Source organism: Agelaius tricolor, unplaced genomic scaffold (genome assembly GCF_023055355.1).
Source record: "Agelaius tricolor isolate 1412-34295 unplaced genomic scaffold, bAgeTri1.0.p SCAF_155, whole genome shotgun sequence".
NCBI classification, from domain to species: Eukaryota; Metazoa; Chordata; class Aves; order Passeriformes; family Icteridae; genus Agelaius; species Agelaius tricolor.
Window position 1 is genome coordinate 524 of NW_027269415.1, and position 18,259 is coordinate 18,782.

General features: G+C 55.5%; 1 protein-coding gene and 3 long non-coding RNA genes across 4 annotated transcripts in view; 2 read left to right on the top strand and 2 right to left on the bottom strand.

The window, feature by feature from the left end:
• Window positions 1–1,977: 1,977 nt before the first annotated feature.
• LOC139586957 (uncharacterized) lies at window positions 1,978–2,943 on the top strand. Its single transcript, XR_011678111.1, has 3 exons — window positions 1,978–2,262; window positions 2,331–2,731; window positions 2,813–2,943. It is a non-coding gene; the product is annotated as an uncharacterized lncRNA (long non-coding RNA).
• On the bottom strand, window positions 2,618–3,718 carry LOC139586956 (uncharacterized). The gene is made up of 2 exons (XR_011678110.1): window positions 3,211–3,718; window positions 2,618–3,097 (listed from the first exon to the last, which is right to left on the bottom strand). It is a non-coding gene; the product is annotated as an uncharacterized lncRNA (long non-coding RNA).
• A 256-nt stretch (window positions 3,719–3,974) lies between these two features.
• LOC139586955 (uncharacterized) lies at window positions 3,975–4,601 on the top strand. Its single transcript, XR_011678109.1, has 4 exons — window positions 3,975–4,069; window positions 4,166–4,317; window positions 4,416–4,491; window positions 4,536–4,601. It is a non-coding gene; the product is annotated as an uncharacterized lncRNA (long non-coding RNA).
• Window positions 4,602–4,665: 64 nt separating this feature from the next.
• LOC139586954 (striatin-4-like) overlaps window positions 4,666–18,259 on the bottom strand; it is a 40,775-nt gene continuing 27,181 nt past the window's right edge. The window contains 9 exon segments of the mRNA XM_071420698.1: window positions 4,666–5,528; window positions 7,096–7,182; window positions 8,657–8,758; window positions 10,499–10,638; window positions 10,640–11,003; window positions 12,624–12,833; window positions 14,262–14,422; window positions 15,577–15,624; window positions 16,848–17,017. Of these exon segments, the coding sequence (XP_071276799.1) occupies window positions 5,359–5,528; window positions 7,096–7,182; window positions 8,657–8,758; window positions 10,499–10,638; window positions 10,640–11,003; window positions 12,624–12,833; window positions 14,262–14,422; window positions 15,577–15,624; window positions 16,848–17,017 (1,452 nt within the window). The 3' untranslated portion in view covers window positions 4,666–5,358.

Genomic DNA, 18,259 nt, shown 5'->3' on the forward strand with positions numbered 1-18,259 from the left:
GCTTTTTATTTTTTTTTTTAATTTTAGTTTAATTTTTATTTTTCATTTTTCTATTTTTAAAGCTTTTATTTTATTTTTTAATTTTTTATTTAATCTTTATTTTTAATTTTTCTACTTTTAGAGCTTTTTATTTTATTTTTATTTTATTTTTATTTTTAAGTTTTCTATTTTTAAAGCTTTTTTTAAAATTTTTTTAATTTTATTTTTTATTTATTTTTAATTTTTCTATTTTTAAAGCATTTATTTTTTCATTTTATTTTTTAATTTTTTATTTTTAATTTTTCTTTTTTTAAAGCATTTTTTTATTTTTAAATTTTATTTTAATTTTTATTTTTAATTTTTTTATTTTTAAAGCATTTAATTTTAATTTTATTTTTAATTTTTCTATTTTTAAAGCATTTTATTTTTTTACTTTTTGATTTTTATTTTTAAGTTTTCTATTTTTAAAGCTTTTTATTTTTTCATTTTATTTTTTATTTTTTATTTTTAAGTTTTCTATTTTTAAAGCATTTATTTTAGTTTATAATTTTATTTTTTATTTATATTTAATTTTTCTATTTTTAAAGCATTTATTTTATTTTTTTAATTTTATTTTTTAGTTTAATTTTTATTTTTAAGTTTTCTATTTTTAAAGCATTTATTTTATTTTTTTTTTTTTTAATTTTATTTTTAATTTTTCTATTTTTAAAGCATTCATTTTGGGTTTTTTTATTTTTCATTTATTTTTAATTTTTCTCTTTTCAAAGCATTTCTTTTCTTTTTTCAATTTTCTTTTAAATTTAATTTTTATTTTTCATTTTTCTATTTTTAAAGTATTTCTTTTAATTTTTAAATTTTTTATTTTTATTTTTAATTTTTCTATTTTTAAAGCTTTTTATTTTAATTTTTTAATTTTATTTTTCATTTATTTTTCATTTTTCTATTTTTAAAGCATTTATTTTATTTTTTAATTTTTGTCCCTTTTGCCCCATTTAAGTCCCTTTTAGTCCCATTTTGGTGCCTTTTCCCCCCATTTTTGTCCCATTTTTTCCCATTTTTGTCCCATTTTTTTGTCCCCTCCCCCCCTTATGGCCACCACAATTTTTTTGCCAAAATCTTTTATTGCCGCCCCTCCCCCACCCCAAAATCTCCAAAAAACCCCAAAAAACCCCAAATAAATATCCAAGAAAAAAATTCCATGAAAAAAAAAGGGGAATTTCGGGCAATCCCGGGGATTTTTGGGGGAAATTTGGGGAATTTTGGGGCTCCCCGATTATCACACGGTGATAAGGCAGCGCTGACAGCCCCGGGCGGGGCCGATTTGGGGGAATTTGAGGGGATTTTGGGCAATTTCCAAAGGAATTTTGGGAATTTTTAGGGCGTTTGGAAGAGTTTTCGGCTGTACAAAATTTACAAAGGGGGGAAATTCCAAAAAATTGGGGAGAAATTCCTAAAATTGGGGGAAAATCCTAAAAAATTGAGGGGGGAGGGGGGGAAATTCCAAAAATTGGGGGGGGAAATCCCAAAAATTGGGCAGGGAAAAGTCTCAAAATTGGGGAAAAATCCCAGAAATTTTGGGAGAAAATTCCCAAAAATTGGGCAGGGAAAAGTCTCAAAATTGGGGGAAAATCCCAGAAATTTTGGGAGAAAATTCCCAAAAATTGGGGGGAAAAGTCTCAAAATTGGGGAAAAATCCCAGAAATTTTGGGAGAAAATTCCCAAAAATTGGGCAAAGTCTCAAAATTGGGTGGAAAAAATAAAAAAAATTGGAGGGGGGAAAGCCCAAATTTAGGGAGGAAATCCTAAAATTTGGAGGGAAAAATCCCAGAAATTTTGGGAGAAAATTCCCAAAAATTTGGGGCAAAAAGTCTCAAAATTTGGTGGAAAAATCCCAGAAATTTTGGGAGAAAAATCCCAAAAATTGGGCAGGGAAAAGTCTCAAAATTGGGCGGAAAAAATAAAAAAAATTGGAGGGGGGAAAGCCCAAATTTAGGGAGGAAATCCTAAAATTTGGAGGGAAAAATCCCAGAAATTTTGGGATAAAATTCCCAAAAATTGGGCAGGGAAAAGTCTCAAAATTGGGCGGAAAAAATAAAAAAAATTGGAGGGGGGGGAAGCCCAAATTTAGGGGGGAAATCCTAAAATTTGGAGGGAAAAATCCCAGAAATTTTGGGAGAAAATTCCCAAAAATTTGGGGCAAAAAGTCTCAAAATTTGGTGGAAAAATCCCAGAAATTTTGGGAGAAAATTCCCAAAAATTGGGGGGGAAAAGTCTCAAAATTGGGTGGAAAAAATAAAAAAAAATTGGAGGGGGGGAAGCCAAAATTAGGGGGGGAAATCCTAAAATTTTAGAGAAAAATCCCAGAAATTTTGGGAGAAAATTCCCAAAAATTTGGGGCAAAAAGTCTCAAAATTTGGTGGAAAAATCCCAGAAATTTTGGGAGAAAATTCCCAAAAATTGGGGGAGGAAAAGTCTCAAAATTGGGTGGAAAAAATAAAAAAAATTGGAGGGGGGAAAGCCCAAATTTAGGGGGGAAATCCTAAAATTTGGAGGGAAAAATCCCAGAAATGTTGGGAGAAAATTCCCAAAAATTGGGGGAGGAAAAGTCTCAAAATTGTGGGAAAATCCCCAAAATTAGGGGGGGAAAAATCCTAAAAATTTGGGATTTACTTGGGGGGAAAATCCTAAAATTTGGGATTTAGAGGGAGGGAAAAAAATCCTAAAAATTTGAGGGAAAATCCCCAAAATTTGGGTTTTACCTGTGCCCAAAATTTGGGATTTTTCTGGAGGAGAAAAATACAAAAAAATTGTGAGAAAAATCCCCAAAATTTAGGATTTAGAGGGAGGGAAAAAATCCTAAAAATTTGAGGGAAAATCCCTAAAATTTGGGATTTATTTGGGGGGAAAATCCTAAAATTTGGGATTTACAGGAAGGGAAAAAATCCTAAAAAATTGAGGGAAAATCCCCAAAAATTGGGATTTTTCAGGTGGAGGAAAATACAAAAATTTGTGAGAAAAATTCCTGAAATTTTGGGGTAAAATCCCTAAAATTTGGGATTTACAAGGAGGGAAAAGATCCTAAAAATTTGAGGGAAAATTCCTAAAATTTGGGGTTTACCTGTGCCCAAAATTTGGGATTTTTCTGGTGGAGAAAAATACAAAAAAATTGTGAGAAAAATCCCTAAAATTCGGGATTTATTTGGGGGGAAAATCCTAAAATTTGTGATTTACAGGAAGGGAAAAAATCCTAAAAATTTGAGGGAAAATCCCCAAAATTTGGGATTTACAGGAAGGGAAAAAATCCTAAAAATTTGAGGGAAAATCCCTAAAATTTGGGATTTACAGGAAGGGAAAAAAATCCTAAAAATTTGAGGGAAAATCCCTAAAATTTGGGATTTATTTGGGGGAAAATCCTAAAATTTGGGATTTACAGGAAGGGAAAAAAATCCTAAAAATTTGAGGGAAAATCCCCAAAATTTGGGATTTTTCTGGAGGAAAATGTGAAAAAATGGAGGAAAAAAATCCTAAAAAATTGGGAAAAAAAAAATCCCTAAAATTTGGGATTTCAAATTGTCCCAAATTCGAGGGGGGGCAGGGACAGGTGACAATGGCAGGTGCCACCTCACCTGTGCAGGTGCCACCTCAGGGGTGTCACACCCGCTCTGTGGGCGGGGGGAGGTGACAGAGGCCACCACAGGTGCCACCAACACACGGAGAAACCGACGGTGCCAGGTCCTGATGGGTTCCTCAGGTGTCCCCAGGTGTGTCCCCAGGTGCCACCAGGTGTGTCCAGGTTGTGTCCAGGTGTCCCCAGGTTGTGTCCAGGTGTCCCCAGGTGCCACTGACACCCTGGCATCGCTTCCTGTCCTGTCCTGGTGCTGTCCCCAGGTGTGTCCAGGTGCCACCAGGTGTGCCCAGGTGTCATCCCAGGTGCCACCAGGTGCCACCAACACATGGAGAAATGAACGGCGCCACCTCCTGATGGGTTCCGGTGCTGTCCCCAGGTGTCCCCAGGTGAGTTCTCAGGTGTCCCCAGGTGCCACCAGGTGAGTTCCCAGGTGTGTCCCCAGGTGTCCCCAGGTGTGCCCAGGTGTCCCCGGGTGAGTTCTCAGGTGTTCCCAGATGCCACCAGGTGTGCCCAGGTGAGTCCCCAGGTGTTCCCAGGTGCCACCAGGTGAGTCCCCAGGTGTCCCCCAGTGTGTCCCCAGGTGTCCCCGGGTGAGTTCTCAGGTGTTCCCAGATGCCACCAGGTGTGCCCAGGTGAGTCCCCAGCTGTGCCCAGGTATCACCAGGTGTCCCCAGGTGTGCCCGGGTGTGTCCCCAGGTGAGTCCCCAGGTGTCCCCAGGTGTGCCCGGGTGTGTCCCCAGGTGAGTCCCCAGGTGTCCCCAGGTGAGTTCCCAGGTGAGTTCCCAGGTATCCCCAGGTGTGTCCCCAGGTGTCCCCAGGTGAGTCCCCAGGTGTCCCCAGGTGTGTCCCCAGGTGAGTCCCCAGGTATTCCCAGGTGTCCCCAGGTGTCCCCAGGTGTCCCCAGGTGTGTCCCCAGGTGTGTCCCCAGGTATTCCCAGGTGTCCCCAGGTGTCCCCAGGTGTGTCCCCAGGTATCCCCAGGTGTGTCCCCAGGTGTGTCCCCAGGTATCCCCAGGTGAGTCCCCAGGTATTCCCAGGTGTCCCCAGGTGAGTTCCCAGGTGAGTTCCCAGGTATCCCCAGGTGTGTCCCCAGGTGTCCCCAGGTGAGTCCCCAGGTATTCCCAGGTGTCCCCAGGTGAGTTCCCAGGTGAGTCCCCAGGTGAGTCCCCAGGTGTGCCCCCAGGTGTCCCCAGGTGAGTCCCCAGGTGTGCCCAGGTGAGTCCCCAGGTGAGTCCCCAGGTATTCCCAGGTGTCCCCAGGTGAGTCCCCAGGTGTGTTCCCAGGTGTGTCCCCAGGTGAGTTCCCAGGTGTGCCCAGGTGTGTTCCCAGGTGTGTCCCCAGGTGTCCCCAGGTGTGTCCCCAGGTGTCCCCAGGTGTGTCCCCAGGTGTCCCCAGGTGTGCCCAGGTGTGTCCCCAGGTGTGTCCCCAGGTATTCCCAGGTGTCCCCAGGTGTGTCCCCAGGTGAGTCCCCAGGTGAGTTCCCAGGTGTGTCCCCAGGTATCCCCAGGTGTGTCCCCAGGTGTCCCCAGGTGTCCCCAGGTGTGCCCCCAGGTGTCCCCAGGTGAGTCCCCAGGTGTGTCCCCAGGTATTCCCAGGTGTCCCCAGGTGTCCCCAGGTGTCCCCAGGTGTCCCCAGGTGTGCCCCCAGGTGTCCCCAGGTGAGTCCCCAGGTGTGTCCCCAGGTGTCCCCAGGTGTGTCCCCAGGTGTCCCCAGGTGAGTCCCCAGGTGAGTCCCCAGGTGAGTCCCCAGGTGTCACACGAACACCTTGGCCAGGGCGTCGGCGCCGGCGCTGGCGCTGAGGGCGCGGCGGGGGTGAAAGGCCACGGCCAGCACGGCCTCGTGGTGCTTGCGGCGATGGGCGGGGAGCTCCTGCACACAGGTGTGGTCAGACAGGTGCCAGAGCCGGAGAGAGCAGTCGTGACCTGGGGACACAGAGAGGGGACACAGGTGACACAGGTGACACAGGTGAGATCACACAGGTGTGGTCAGACAGGTGCCAGAGCCGCAGGGAGCAGTCGTGACCTGGGGACACAGAGAGGGGACACAGGTGACACAGGTGACACAGGTGAGATCACACAGGGGAGGGACAGCTCCTGCACACAGGTGTGGTCAGACAGGTGCCACAGGCGCAGGGAGCAGTCGTGACCTGGGGACAGAGAGGGGACAGGTGACACAGGGGACACAGGTGAGATCACAGGTGAGATCACACAGGTGACACAGGTGGCACAGGGGAGGGACAGACAGGTGCACACAGGTGACACAGGTGAGGGACAGCTCCTGCACACAGGTGTGGTCAGACAGGTGCCACAGGCGGAGAGAGCAGTCGTGACCTGGGGACACAGAGAGGGGACACAGGTGACACAGGTGACACAGGTGAGTGGACAGAGGGGACACACAGGTGTCATAGGTGAGATCACACAGGTGACACAGGGGACACAGGTGACACAGGTGTGGTCAGACAGGTGCCACAGGCGGAGAGAGCAGTCGTGACCTGGGGACACAGAGAGAGGACAGGTGACACAGGTGACACAAGTGGAGAGAGCAGTCGTGACCTGGGGACAGAGAGGGGACACAGGTGACACAGGTGACACAGGTGACACAGGTGAGATCACACACAGGTGACACAGGTGACACAGGTGAGATCACACAGGTGACACAGGTGTGATAGGACAGGTGCCACAGGCGCAGGGAGCAGTCGTGACCTGGGGACAGAGAGGGGACAGGTGAGGTGACACAGGGGATACAGGTGACACAGGGGACACACAGGTGACACAGGTGAGATCACACAGGTGACACAGGTGTGGTCAGAGAGGTGCCATAGCCGCAGGGAGCAGTCGTGACCTGGGGACAGAGAGGGACAGGTGAGGGGACACAGGTGACACAGGGGACACAGGGGACACAGGTGAGGGACAGCTCCTGCACACAGGTGTGGTCAGACAGGTGCCAGAGCCGGAGAGAGCAGTCGTGACCTGGGGACACAGAGAGGGACAGGTGAGGGGACACAGGTGACACAGGTGAGGGACAGCTCCTGCACACAGGTGTGGTCAGACAGGTGGCACAGGCGCAGGGAGCAGTCGTGACCTGGGGACAGAGAGGGGACACACCTGGGGACACACCTGGGCATGCACAGACACACCTGGGGACACTGGGAGAGGTGGCAATGACAAGGGTCACTCATGGTCACTCATGGTCACCCATTGGTCACTCTGTGGTCAGTGGTCACCCATTGGTCACCCATTGGTCAGTGGTCACTCAGTGGTCACCCATTGGTCACTCATTGGTCACCCATTGGTCACTCATTGGTCAGTGGTCACTCATTGGTCATTGGTCATTGGTCAGTGGTCACCCATTGGTCACCCATTGGTCACCCATTGGTCACTCAGTGATCACCCATTGGTCATTGGTCACCCATTGGTCACCCATTGGTCACTCAGTGGTCACCCACTGGTCACCCATTGGTCACCCGTTGGTCACCCATTGGTCACTCACTGCCGGACAGCAGGAAGGCTCCGCTGGGGTCCAGGGCCAGGCAGGTGACGGCGTCCAGGTGAGCGACCATGGAGTGCACGACCTCACCTGGGGAGGGGCGGGGCCAGCGCCGTCACCATGGAGACGCCGCGCGACCCCGGTGACGTCACCACGGAGACCCCGCGTGACCCCGGTGACGTCACCACAGAGACGCCGCGTGACCCCGGTGACGTCACCATGGAGACCCCGCGTGACCCCCCCCAGTGACGTCACCACGGAGACCCCGCGTGACCCCGGTGACGTCGCCACGGAGACGCCGCGTGACCCCGGTGACGTCACCACGGAGACCCCGCGTGACCCCGGTGACGTCACCATGGAGACCCCGCGCGACCCCGGTGACGTCACCATGGAGACGCCGCGTGACCCCCCCCGGTGACGTCACCATGGAGACGCCGCGCGACCCCGGTGACGTCACCATGGAGACCCCACGTGACCCCGGTGACGTCACCACGGAGACGCCACGTGACCCCGGTGACGTCACCACGGAGACGCCGCGTGACCCCCAGTGACGTCACCATGGAGACAACGCGTGACCCCGGTGACGTCACCATGGAGACGCCGCGTGACCCCGGTGACCCCAATGACCCCATAATTATCCCCTAATTACCCTATAATGACCCCATAATTACCCCTAATGATCTCTAATTACACCTTTAATGACCCTTAATTACTTCTAATGACCTCATAATTACCCCAATAATGACTGCTAATTACACCCTAATTATCCCCTAATTACTCCTAATGACTCCATAATTACCCCCAATCACCCTAATTACTCCCTAATTAGGCATAATTACCCCTAATGACCCCCAAAATTACCCCCTAATGACCCCATAATTACCCCCTAACGGGCAGTTATTACCCGTATTACCTCAAATCACCCTAATTACCTCTAATTACCCCTAATTACCCCATAATGACCCCTAATGCCCCCTAATGACCCTAATGACCCTAATTACCCCCTAATTGTCCCCAATGACCCCTAATTACCCACTAATGACCCCTAATTACCCCCTAATCACCCCTAATCACCCCTAATTACCCCCAATTACCCCCTAATTACCCCCAATGACCCCTAATGACCCCTAATTACCCCATAATGACCCCTAACGCCCCAATGACCCTAATTACCCCTAATGACCCTTAATCACCCTAATCCCCTCTAATTCCCCTCTAATTAGCCCAATGACCCCTAATTACCCCTTAAATAACCCTCTAATGACCCCTAATTACCCCATAATGATCCCTAATTACCCCATAATGACCCCTAATGCCCCCTAATGACCCTAATGACCCTTAATTACCCCAATCACCTTAATGACCCTGTAATTACCCCTAATGACCTGAATTACTCCCTAATCACGCTAATGGCCCCATAATTACCCCCAATGCCCCCTAATTACCCCAATTACCTCCTAATCACCCTAATTACCCCCTAATTACCCCCAATCACCCCAATTACCCCCTAATTACCCCCTAATTACCCCTAATTACCCTAATTACGGTAATTAACGGCCCTGACCTGTGCGGGTGTCCAGGTACCGGATGCTGCGGTCGTCGCTGGCCGTGATCCCCAGCGGCTGCGAGGGGTGGGCGAGCACCTGGTTCACCTGGGCACGGCCACCTGGGGGACACATTGGGGACATTGGGGACATTGGGGACACCTGGGGGCATTGGGGACACCTGGGCACGGCCACCTGGGGGGACGCATTGGGGACATTGGGGACATTGGGGACACCTGAGGGGTGGGCGAGCACCTGGTTCACCTGGGCATGGCCACCTGAGGGGACAACGGGGACATTGGGGACATTGGGGACATTGGGGACAGCTGGGACACCTGGGCACGGCCACCTGGGGGACACATTGGGGACATTGGGGACACCTGGGGACATTGGGGACACCTGGGGACAGTGACAGTGAGCACCTGGTTCACCTGGGCACGGCCACCTGGGGACATTGGGGGGACATTGGGGACATTGGGGACACCTGGGACACCTGAGGGGACAATGGGGACACCTGGGGACAGTGACAGTGAGCACCTGGTTCACCTGGGCACGGCCACCTGGGGGACACAGGGGGGACATTGGGGACACCTGGGGACACAACGGGGACATTGGGGACACCTGGGACACCTGAGGGGTGGGCGAGCACCTGGTTCACCTGGGCACGGCCACCTGGGGGGACGCATTGGGGACATTGGGGACATTGGGGACACCTGGTTCACCTGGGCACGGCCACCTGGGGGACACATTGGGGACATTGGGGACACTGGGGACATTGGGGACATTGGGGACACCTGGGGACAGTGACAGTGAGCACCTGGTTCACCTGGGCACGGCCACCTGGGGACAACGGGGACATTGGGGACATTGGGGACACCTGAGGGGACACTGGGGACACCTGGGGACATTGGGGACATTGGGGACACCTGGGGCACCTGGGACACCTGGGGACATTGGGGACATTGGGGGCATTGGGGACATTGGGGACACCTGGGACACCTGGTTCACCTGGGCACGGCCACCTGGGGACATTGGGGACATTGGGGACATTGGGGACACCTGGGGGGACACTGGGGACACCTGGGGACATTGGGGACACCTGGGGGGACACAGGGGGGACATTGGGGACAATGGGGACACCTGGGGACAGTCACAGTGAGCACCTGGGGGCATTGGGGACACCTGGTTCACCTGGGCACGGCCACCTGGGGGGACACAGGGGGGACATTGGGGACACCTGGGGGCATTGGGGGGTGGCTCAGGTGGCCCCAGGTGACTCCAGGTGATCTCAGGTGGCCCCAGGTCGCCCTTGGGGACGCTGGGGTGGTTCAAGTGACCCTTGGGGACATTGGGGGGTTCAGGTGGCCCTTGGGGACATTGGGGACACTGGGGGGGGGTTCAGGTGGCCCCAGGTGACACTTGGGGACATTGTGGGGTTCAGGTGGTCCCAGGTAATCTCAGGTGGCCCCAGGTGACACTTGGGGACATTGTGGGGTTCAGGTGGCCCCAGGTAATCTCAGGTGGCCCCAGGTGACCCTTGGGGACACTGAGGGGGTTCAGGTGACCCCTGGGGACACTGGGGGGTTCAGGTGACCCTTGGGGACACTGAGGGGGTTCAGGTGACCCCTGGGGACACTGGGGGGGTTCAGGTGGCCCTTGGGGACATTGGGGACATTGGGAGGGGTTCAGGTGGCTCCAGGTGATCTCAGGTGATCTCAGGTGGCCCTTGGGGACATTGGGGACATTGGGAGGGGTTCAGGTGGCTCCAGGTGATCTCAGGTGGCCCTTGGTGACACTGGGGGGGTTCAGGTGGCCCTTGGGGACATTGGGGACATTGGGGACATTGTGGGGGGGTGACTCACCTCCGTTTGGGGACACCAGGGTGGCCTTGGTGGCCTCGAGGTCGTAGAGCACGGTGGCACCGGAGCGGAAGCCGGCCAGCAGGTGGGCGGGCTGGGAGGGGACAAAGGCCACCGAGGTGGGGACGCCGTGATCTGGAACACAGACAGGTGAGGGGACAGGTGTGTGACAGGTGTGTGACAGGTGTGACACAAAGGCCACCGAGGTGGGGACGCCGTGATCTGGAACACAGACAGGGACAGGTGTGACAGGTGTGTGACAGGTGTGTGACACAAATGTCACCGAGGTGGGGACGCCGTGATCTGAAACACAGACAGGGACAGGTGAGGGGACAGGTGAGGGGACAGGTGAGGGACACCTGGGGGACAGGTGTGTGACAGGTGTGACACAAAGGCCACCAAGGTGGGGACGCCGTGATCTGAAACACAGACAGGGACAGGTGAGGGACACCTGGGGACAGGTGAGGGACACTGGGGACAAAGGCCACCGAGGTGGGGACGCCGTGATCTGAAATGGGGACAGGGACAGGTGAGGGACACCTGGGGACAGGTGTATGACACTGGGGACAGGTGTGTGACAGGTGTGACACAAATGTCACCGAGGTGGGGACGCCGTGATCTGAAACCAACGGGGACAGGTGAGGGGACAGGTGTGTGACAGGTGTGTGACAGGTGTGACACAAATGTCACCGAGGTGGGGACACTGTGACCTGAAACAGGGACAGGTGAGGGGACAGGTGTGACAGGTGTGTGACACAAATGTCACCGAGGTGGGGACGCCGTGATCTGAAATGGGGACAGGTGTGTGACACCTGCACAGGTGTGTCCCCAACAGCCCCAGGTGTGTGTGTGTGTGTGTCCCTGTAATTGTCCCAATGTCCCCAATGTCCCCAGGTGTGTCCCCAATGTCCCCAGGTGTGTCCCCAGGTGTGTCCCTGTGCTCACCTGGGTGCCCGCCCAGTCCCCAATGTCCCCAGGTGTGTCCCCAATGTCCCCAATATCCCCAATGCCCCAAGGTCACTCAGGTGTGTCCCCAGGTGTGTCCCCAATGTCCCCATGCTCACCTGGGTGCCCTCCCAGCACGCTCAGGCAGGTGCCCGCGCTGTCCCCGTTGCTGTCCCCGTTGCTGTCCCCAATGTCCCCAGGTGTGTCCCCAATGTCCCCATGCTCACCTGGGTGCCCTCCCAGCACGCTCAGGCAGGTGCCCGTGCTGTCCCCAATGTCCCAAATGTCCCCAGGTGTGTCCCCAATGTCCCCAGGTGCTCACCTGGGTGCCCTCCCAGCACGCTCAGGCAGGTGCCCGCGCTGTCCCCAATGTCCCCAGGTGTGTCCCCAATGTCCCTAGGTCACTCAGGTGTGTCACCAGGTGTGTCCCCAGGTGTGTCACCAGGTGTGTCCCCAGGTGTGCCCCCAGGTGTGTCCCGTGCTCACCTGGCTGCCCTCCCAGCACGCTCAGGCAGGTGCCCGCGCTGTCCCCGGCGCTGTCCCCGTTGGTGTCCCCAATGTCCCCAGGTGTGTCCCCAATGTCCCCATGCTCACCTGGCTGCCCTCCCAGCACGCTCAGGCAGGTGCCCGCGCTGTCCCCGGTGCTGTCCCCATTGCTGTCCCCAATGTCCCCAGGTGTGTCCCCAATGTCCCCAGGTGTGTCCTGTGCTCACCTGGCTGCCCTCCCAGCACGCTCAGGCAGGCGCCCGCGCTGTCCCCAATGTCCCAAATGTCCCCAGGTGTGTCCCCAATGTCCCCAGGTGCTCACCTGGGTGCCCTCCCAGCACGCTCAGGCAGGCTCCCGCGCTGTCCCCACCGCTGTCCCCGGCGCTGTCCCCGGCGCTGTCCCCAATGTCCCCAATGTCCCCAGGTGTGTCCCCAATGTCCCCAGGTGTGTCCCCAGGTGTGTCCCATGCTCACCTGGGTGCCCTCCCAGCACGCTCAGGCAGGCGCCCGCGCTGTCCCCAGGTGTGTCCCCAGGTGTGTCCCCGGTGCTGTCCCCGTTGCTGTCCCCAGGTGTGTCCCCAGGTGTGTCCCCAGGTGTGTCCCATGCTCACCTGGGTGCCCTCCCAGCACGCTCAGGCAGGCGCCCGCGCTGTCCCCAGGTGTGTCCCCAATGTCCCCAGGTGTGTCCCATGCTCACCTGGCTGCCCTCCCAGCACGCTCAGGCAGGCTCCCGCGCTGTCCCCAGGTGTGTCCCCAGGTGTGTCCCCGTTGCTGTCCCCGCGCGGGTCCCACAGGCGCACGGTGCCATCGGCCGAGCACGAGGCCAGGCGGCGCCCGGTGACGTCGAAGGCCAGGGCCCAGACGGCGTCAGAGTGGCCCTCGAGGACCCCCCGGAGCACGCGCGGGTCTGGGGACACACAGGGGACATCAGTGGGGACATTGGGGACAATGGGGACATTGGGAACAATGGGGGGGATTGGGGACATTTGGGGATTGGGGACATTGGGGGACATTGGGGACAAGGGGGGATTGGGGGCATTGGAGGACAATGGGGGCGATTGAGGGGATTGGGGACAATGGGGGGGATTGGGGACAATGGGGACAATGGGGACATCAGTGGGGACATCGGGGGATTGGGGGCATTCGGGACAATGGGGACAATGGGACATTAGGGGGATTGGGGACATTGGGGACACTGGGGGGCATTTGGGACAATGGGGACATTGGGGACATTTGGGACATTGGGGGTAGCATTGTCCCCATGTCCCCAGGTGTCAGAGTGGCCCTCGAGGACCCCCCGGAGCACGCGCGGGTCTGGGGACGGACAGGGGACACTGGGGACATCAGTGGGGACAATGGGGACAATGGGGACATTGGGAACAATGGGGGGGATTGGGGACACTGGGGACATTGGGGACACTGGGGACATCAGTGGGGACATTGGGGACAAGGGGGGATTGGGGGCATTGGAGGACAATGGGGAGATTGAGGGGATTGGGGACATTGGGGGCAATGTGGGGGATTGGGGACATTTAGGGGACATTTAGGGGACATTGGGGACAATGGGGACATTGAGGGGATTGGGGACATTGGGGGAGACTGGGGGGGTTGGGGACATTGGGGACATTGGGGACATTGGGGGTAGCATTGTCCCCATGTCCCCAGGTGTCAGAGTGGACCTCGAGGACGCCCCGGAGCACGCGCGGGTCTGGGGACGGACAGGGGACATCAGTGGGGACACACAGGGGACATTGGGGGCATCACTGGGGACATTGGGGACATTTGGGAATTGGGGACTGGGGACATTTGGGGACATGGGGGTGGGGTAGCATTGTCCTCATGTCCCCAGGTGCCACCCCAGCCCCGCTGTCCCCGTGTGCCACCACACCCCAATGTCCCCAAGTGCCACCACACCCCAATGTCCCCAATGCCCCCAATGTCCCCGAGTGCCACCCACACCCCAGGTGTCCCCACTGTCCCCAATGTCCCCGAGTGCCACCCACACCCCAGGTGTCCCCACTGTCCCCAATGTCCCCAGGTGCCACCGCACCCCAATGCCCCCAATGCCCTCAATGTCCCCAGGTGCCACCCACACCCCAACGCCCCCAATGTCCCTGAGTGCCACCACACCCCAATGTCCCCAATGTCCCCAATGTCCCCAATGTCCCTGAGTGCCACCACATCCCAATGCCCACAGTGTCCCCAGGTGCCACCCACACCCCAATGTCCTCAATGTCCCCACTGTCCCCGATGTCCCTGAGTGCCACCCACACCCCAGTGCCCCCAATGTCCCCAAGTGTCCCCGATGTCCCCAATGTCCCCAGGTGCCACCCACCGTAGCCATCGTAGGGGTCGCTGTCCAGCCCCGGGAGGCGCCAGCAGCGAATCCGAGCGTCCACCCCGGCGCTGCAGCACAGCCCGGTGGCACCGATGTCACCCGTGTCACCTGGGTCACCCGGGTCACCTGCCGCCACCGCCACCGCCAGCACGGGGCCCCTGAGTGACAGAAACCACACCAGTGTCACCAGTGTCACCTGTGTCACCTGTGCCACCACCAGCACTGGGCCTCTGGATGGGGACAAAGGGACAGAAATGGCAACGGTGGCACCAATGTCACCAATGTCACCAGTGTCACCAGTGTCACCTGCCACCACTGCCAGCACGGGGCCCCTGAGTGACAGAAATGGCAACGGTGGCACCAGTGTCACCTGTGTCACCCGTGTCACCCGTGTCACCTGTGTCAACCTGCCGCCACCGCCACCGCCAGCATGGGGCCCCTGAGTGACAGAAATGGCAACGGTGGCACCAAGGTCACCAATGTCACCTGTGTCATTGCCACTGCCAGCATGGGGCCCCTGGACAGGGACAAAGGGACAGAAATGGCAACGGTGGCACCAATGGCACCAATGGCACCGCCAGTGCCAGCACTGGGCCTCTGGATGGGGACAGAGTGACAGAAATGGCAACGGTGGCACCAATGTGACCAATGTCACCTGTGTCACCTGCTGCCACCGCCACGGCCAGCACGGGGCCCCTGGAATGGGGACAAAGGGACAGAAATGGCAATGGTGGCACCAATGTCACCTGTGTCACCTGTGTCACCTGTGTCACTGCCAGCACGGGGCCCATGGAATGGGGACAAAGGGACAAAAATCCCCATCCAAGGACAGCCAGGTGACAGGAAGGTGACAATGAGGTGACAAAGAAGTGACAAAGGGACAAAAAAACCCCAGAATAAAACCACCAAAACCACCAAGGTGACACTGAGGTGACACTGAGGTGACACTGAGGTGACAAAGTGACAAAAATCCAGGAATAAAGCCACAACCACAAAGGTGACAACGAGGGTGACAATGAGATGACACTGAGGGGACACTGAGGTGACAATGAGATAATGAAGAGGTGACACTGCGGGGACACTGGGGTTACAATGAGGTGACACCGAGGTGACAACGAGGGGACATCAAGGTGACACTGAGATAACGAAGATGGGACAATGAGGTGACACTGAGGTGACAATGAGGGGACAAAATGGCAAACCACAGCAATAAAGCCACAACCGCTGACGTGACAACGAAGGTGACACCGAGAGGACACCGAGAGGACACCGAGGTGACACCAAAGGTGACAAAGTGACAAAGTGACCCGACCTGTGCCCGCGGAAGGCGTACACGGGCTCCACGTCCAGCGCCGCGCTCCTGAGGGGACAACGGTGACAGAGCCGGTGACAAACGGGGACGGCCACGCCCCCACCGCCACCACCCCCATTGTCACCCCCATTGTCACCCCCCTTGCCACCCATTTGTCACCCGTTTGTCACCCCCACTGTCACCCATCTGTCACCCCCATTATCACCCATTTGTCACCCGAGTGTCACCCATTTGTCACCCGTCTGTCCTCCATTTGTCACCCATGTGACACCCATTTGTCACCCCCATTGTCACCCATCTGTCACCCGTGTGTCACCCATTTGTCACCCGTGTGTCACCCGTCTGTCACCCATTTGTCACCCGCACTGTCACCCATCTGTCACCCCCTTGTCACCTGTTTGTCACACATCTGTCACCTGTCTGTCACCTGTCTGTCACCCATTTGTCACCCGTCTGTCACCCATTTGTCACCCATTTGTCATCCATTTGTCACCCGTCTGTCACCCCCATTGTCACCCATCTGTCACCCGTGTGTCACCCATCTGTCACCCGTTTGTCACCCTCATTTGTCACCCCCATTGTCACCCATCTGTCACCCATTTCTCACCCATTTGTCACCCCCACTGTCACCCATCTGTCACCCGTTTGTCACCCCCATTGTCACCCGTTTGTCACCCCCATTGTCACCCGTTTGTCACCCATCTGTCACCTGTCTGTCACTTGTTTGTCACCCATTTGTCACCCATTTGTCACCCGTGTGTCACCCCTTTGTCACCCATTTGTCTCCCATTTATCACCCGTCTGTCACCCCCACTGTCACCTATGTGTCACCCATTTCTCACCCATTTGTCACCCCCTTGTCACCCCATTTGTCACCCGTCTGTCACCCCTTTGTCACCCATCTGTCACCCCCATTATCACCCATCTGTCACCCCTTTGTCACCCGTCTGTCACCCATTTCTCACCCCCTTGTCACTCGTTTGTCACCCATCTGTCACCCCCATTATCACCCATCTGTCACCCATGTGTCACCCATTTGTCACCCATCTGTCACCCCATTGTCACCCATTTGTCACCTGTTTGTCACCCCTGTGTCACCTGTTTGTCACCCCCTTGTCACCCCCATTGTCACCCCCTTGTCACCCGTCTGTCACCCCATTGTCACCCATTTCTCACCCATTTGTCACCCGTTTATCACCCCCATTATCACCCCCATTGTCACCCATCTGTCACCCCATCTGTCACCCGTCTGTCACCCGTTTGTCACCCACTTCTTGGGGCCCAGCGGCTTCTGCAGGTTCCAGAGCTTGAGGGTGGCGTCCTCGGAGGCCGTCACCAGCGCCGGGTGACCGGGGACAAAGGCCAGCGCCCGCACGGCGTCGTAGTGGCTGCGCAGCGTCAGCCGCGGGCTCCAGCTGCGCCGCGGGGACAGCGCCGGCACCTGGGGACACGCGGGTGGCATTTGGGGACACGCGGTGGCACTTGGGGACATTAGGGACATGGGGGAATCAGGGCCATGGTGGCATTTGGGGACACTGAGGACAGCTCCAGCTGCGCCGCGGGGACAGCGCCGGCACCTGGGGACACGCGGGTGGCACTTGGGGACACGCGGTGGCACTTGGGGACACGCGGGGACACTTGGGGACATTGGGGACATGGGGGAATCAGGGCCATGGTGGCATTTGGGGACACTGAGGACAGCTCCAGCTGCGCTGCGGGGACAGCGCCAGTGCCTGGGGACACGCGGGTGGCACTTGGGGACACGCGGTGGCACTTGGGGACATTGGGGACATGGGGGAATCAGGGCCATGGTGGCATTTGGGGACATTCTGACATTCTGGGGACACTGAGGACAGGCGCCTCAGGGACAGCGCCGGCACCTGGGGACACGCGGGGACACTTGGGGACATTGGGGACATGGGGGAACCAGGGCCATGGTGGCACTTGGGGACATGGGGGAACCAGGGCCATGGTGGCATTTGGGGACAATGAGGACAGCTCCAGCTGCGCCTTGGGGACAGCGCTGGCACCTGGGGACACGCGGGTGGCACTTGGGGACACGCGGTGGCACTTGGGGACATTGGGGACATGGGGGAACCAGGGCCATGGTGGCATTTGGGGACTTGGGTGAATCAGGGCCATGGTGGCATTTGGGGACAATGAGGACAGCTCCAGCTGCGCCGCGGGGACAGCGCCGGCACCTGGGGACACGCGGGGACACTTGGGGACACGATGGGGACACGATGGGACATTTTGGGGACATTGGGGCATGGGGGAATCAAGGCCTTGGTGGCACTTGGGGACACTGAGGACAGGCACCTCAAGGACAGTGCTGGCACCTGGGACACACGGGTGGCACTTGGGGACACGCGGGTGGCACCTGGGGACACGCAAATGGCACTTGGGGACACGTGGTGGCACTTGGGGACATTGGGGACATGGGGGAATCAGGGCCATGGTGGCATTTGGGGACATTCTGACATTCTGGGGACACTGAGGACAGGCGCCTCAGGGACAGCGCCGGCACCTGGGGACACGCGGGGACACTTGGGGACATTGGGGACATGGGGGAACCAGGGCCATGGTGGCACTTGGGGACTTGGGTGAATCAGGGCCATGGTGGCATTTGGGGACACTGAGGACAGCTCCAGCTGTGCCTTGGGGACAGCGCCGGCACCTGGGG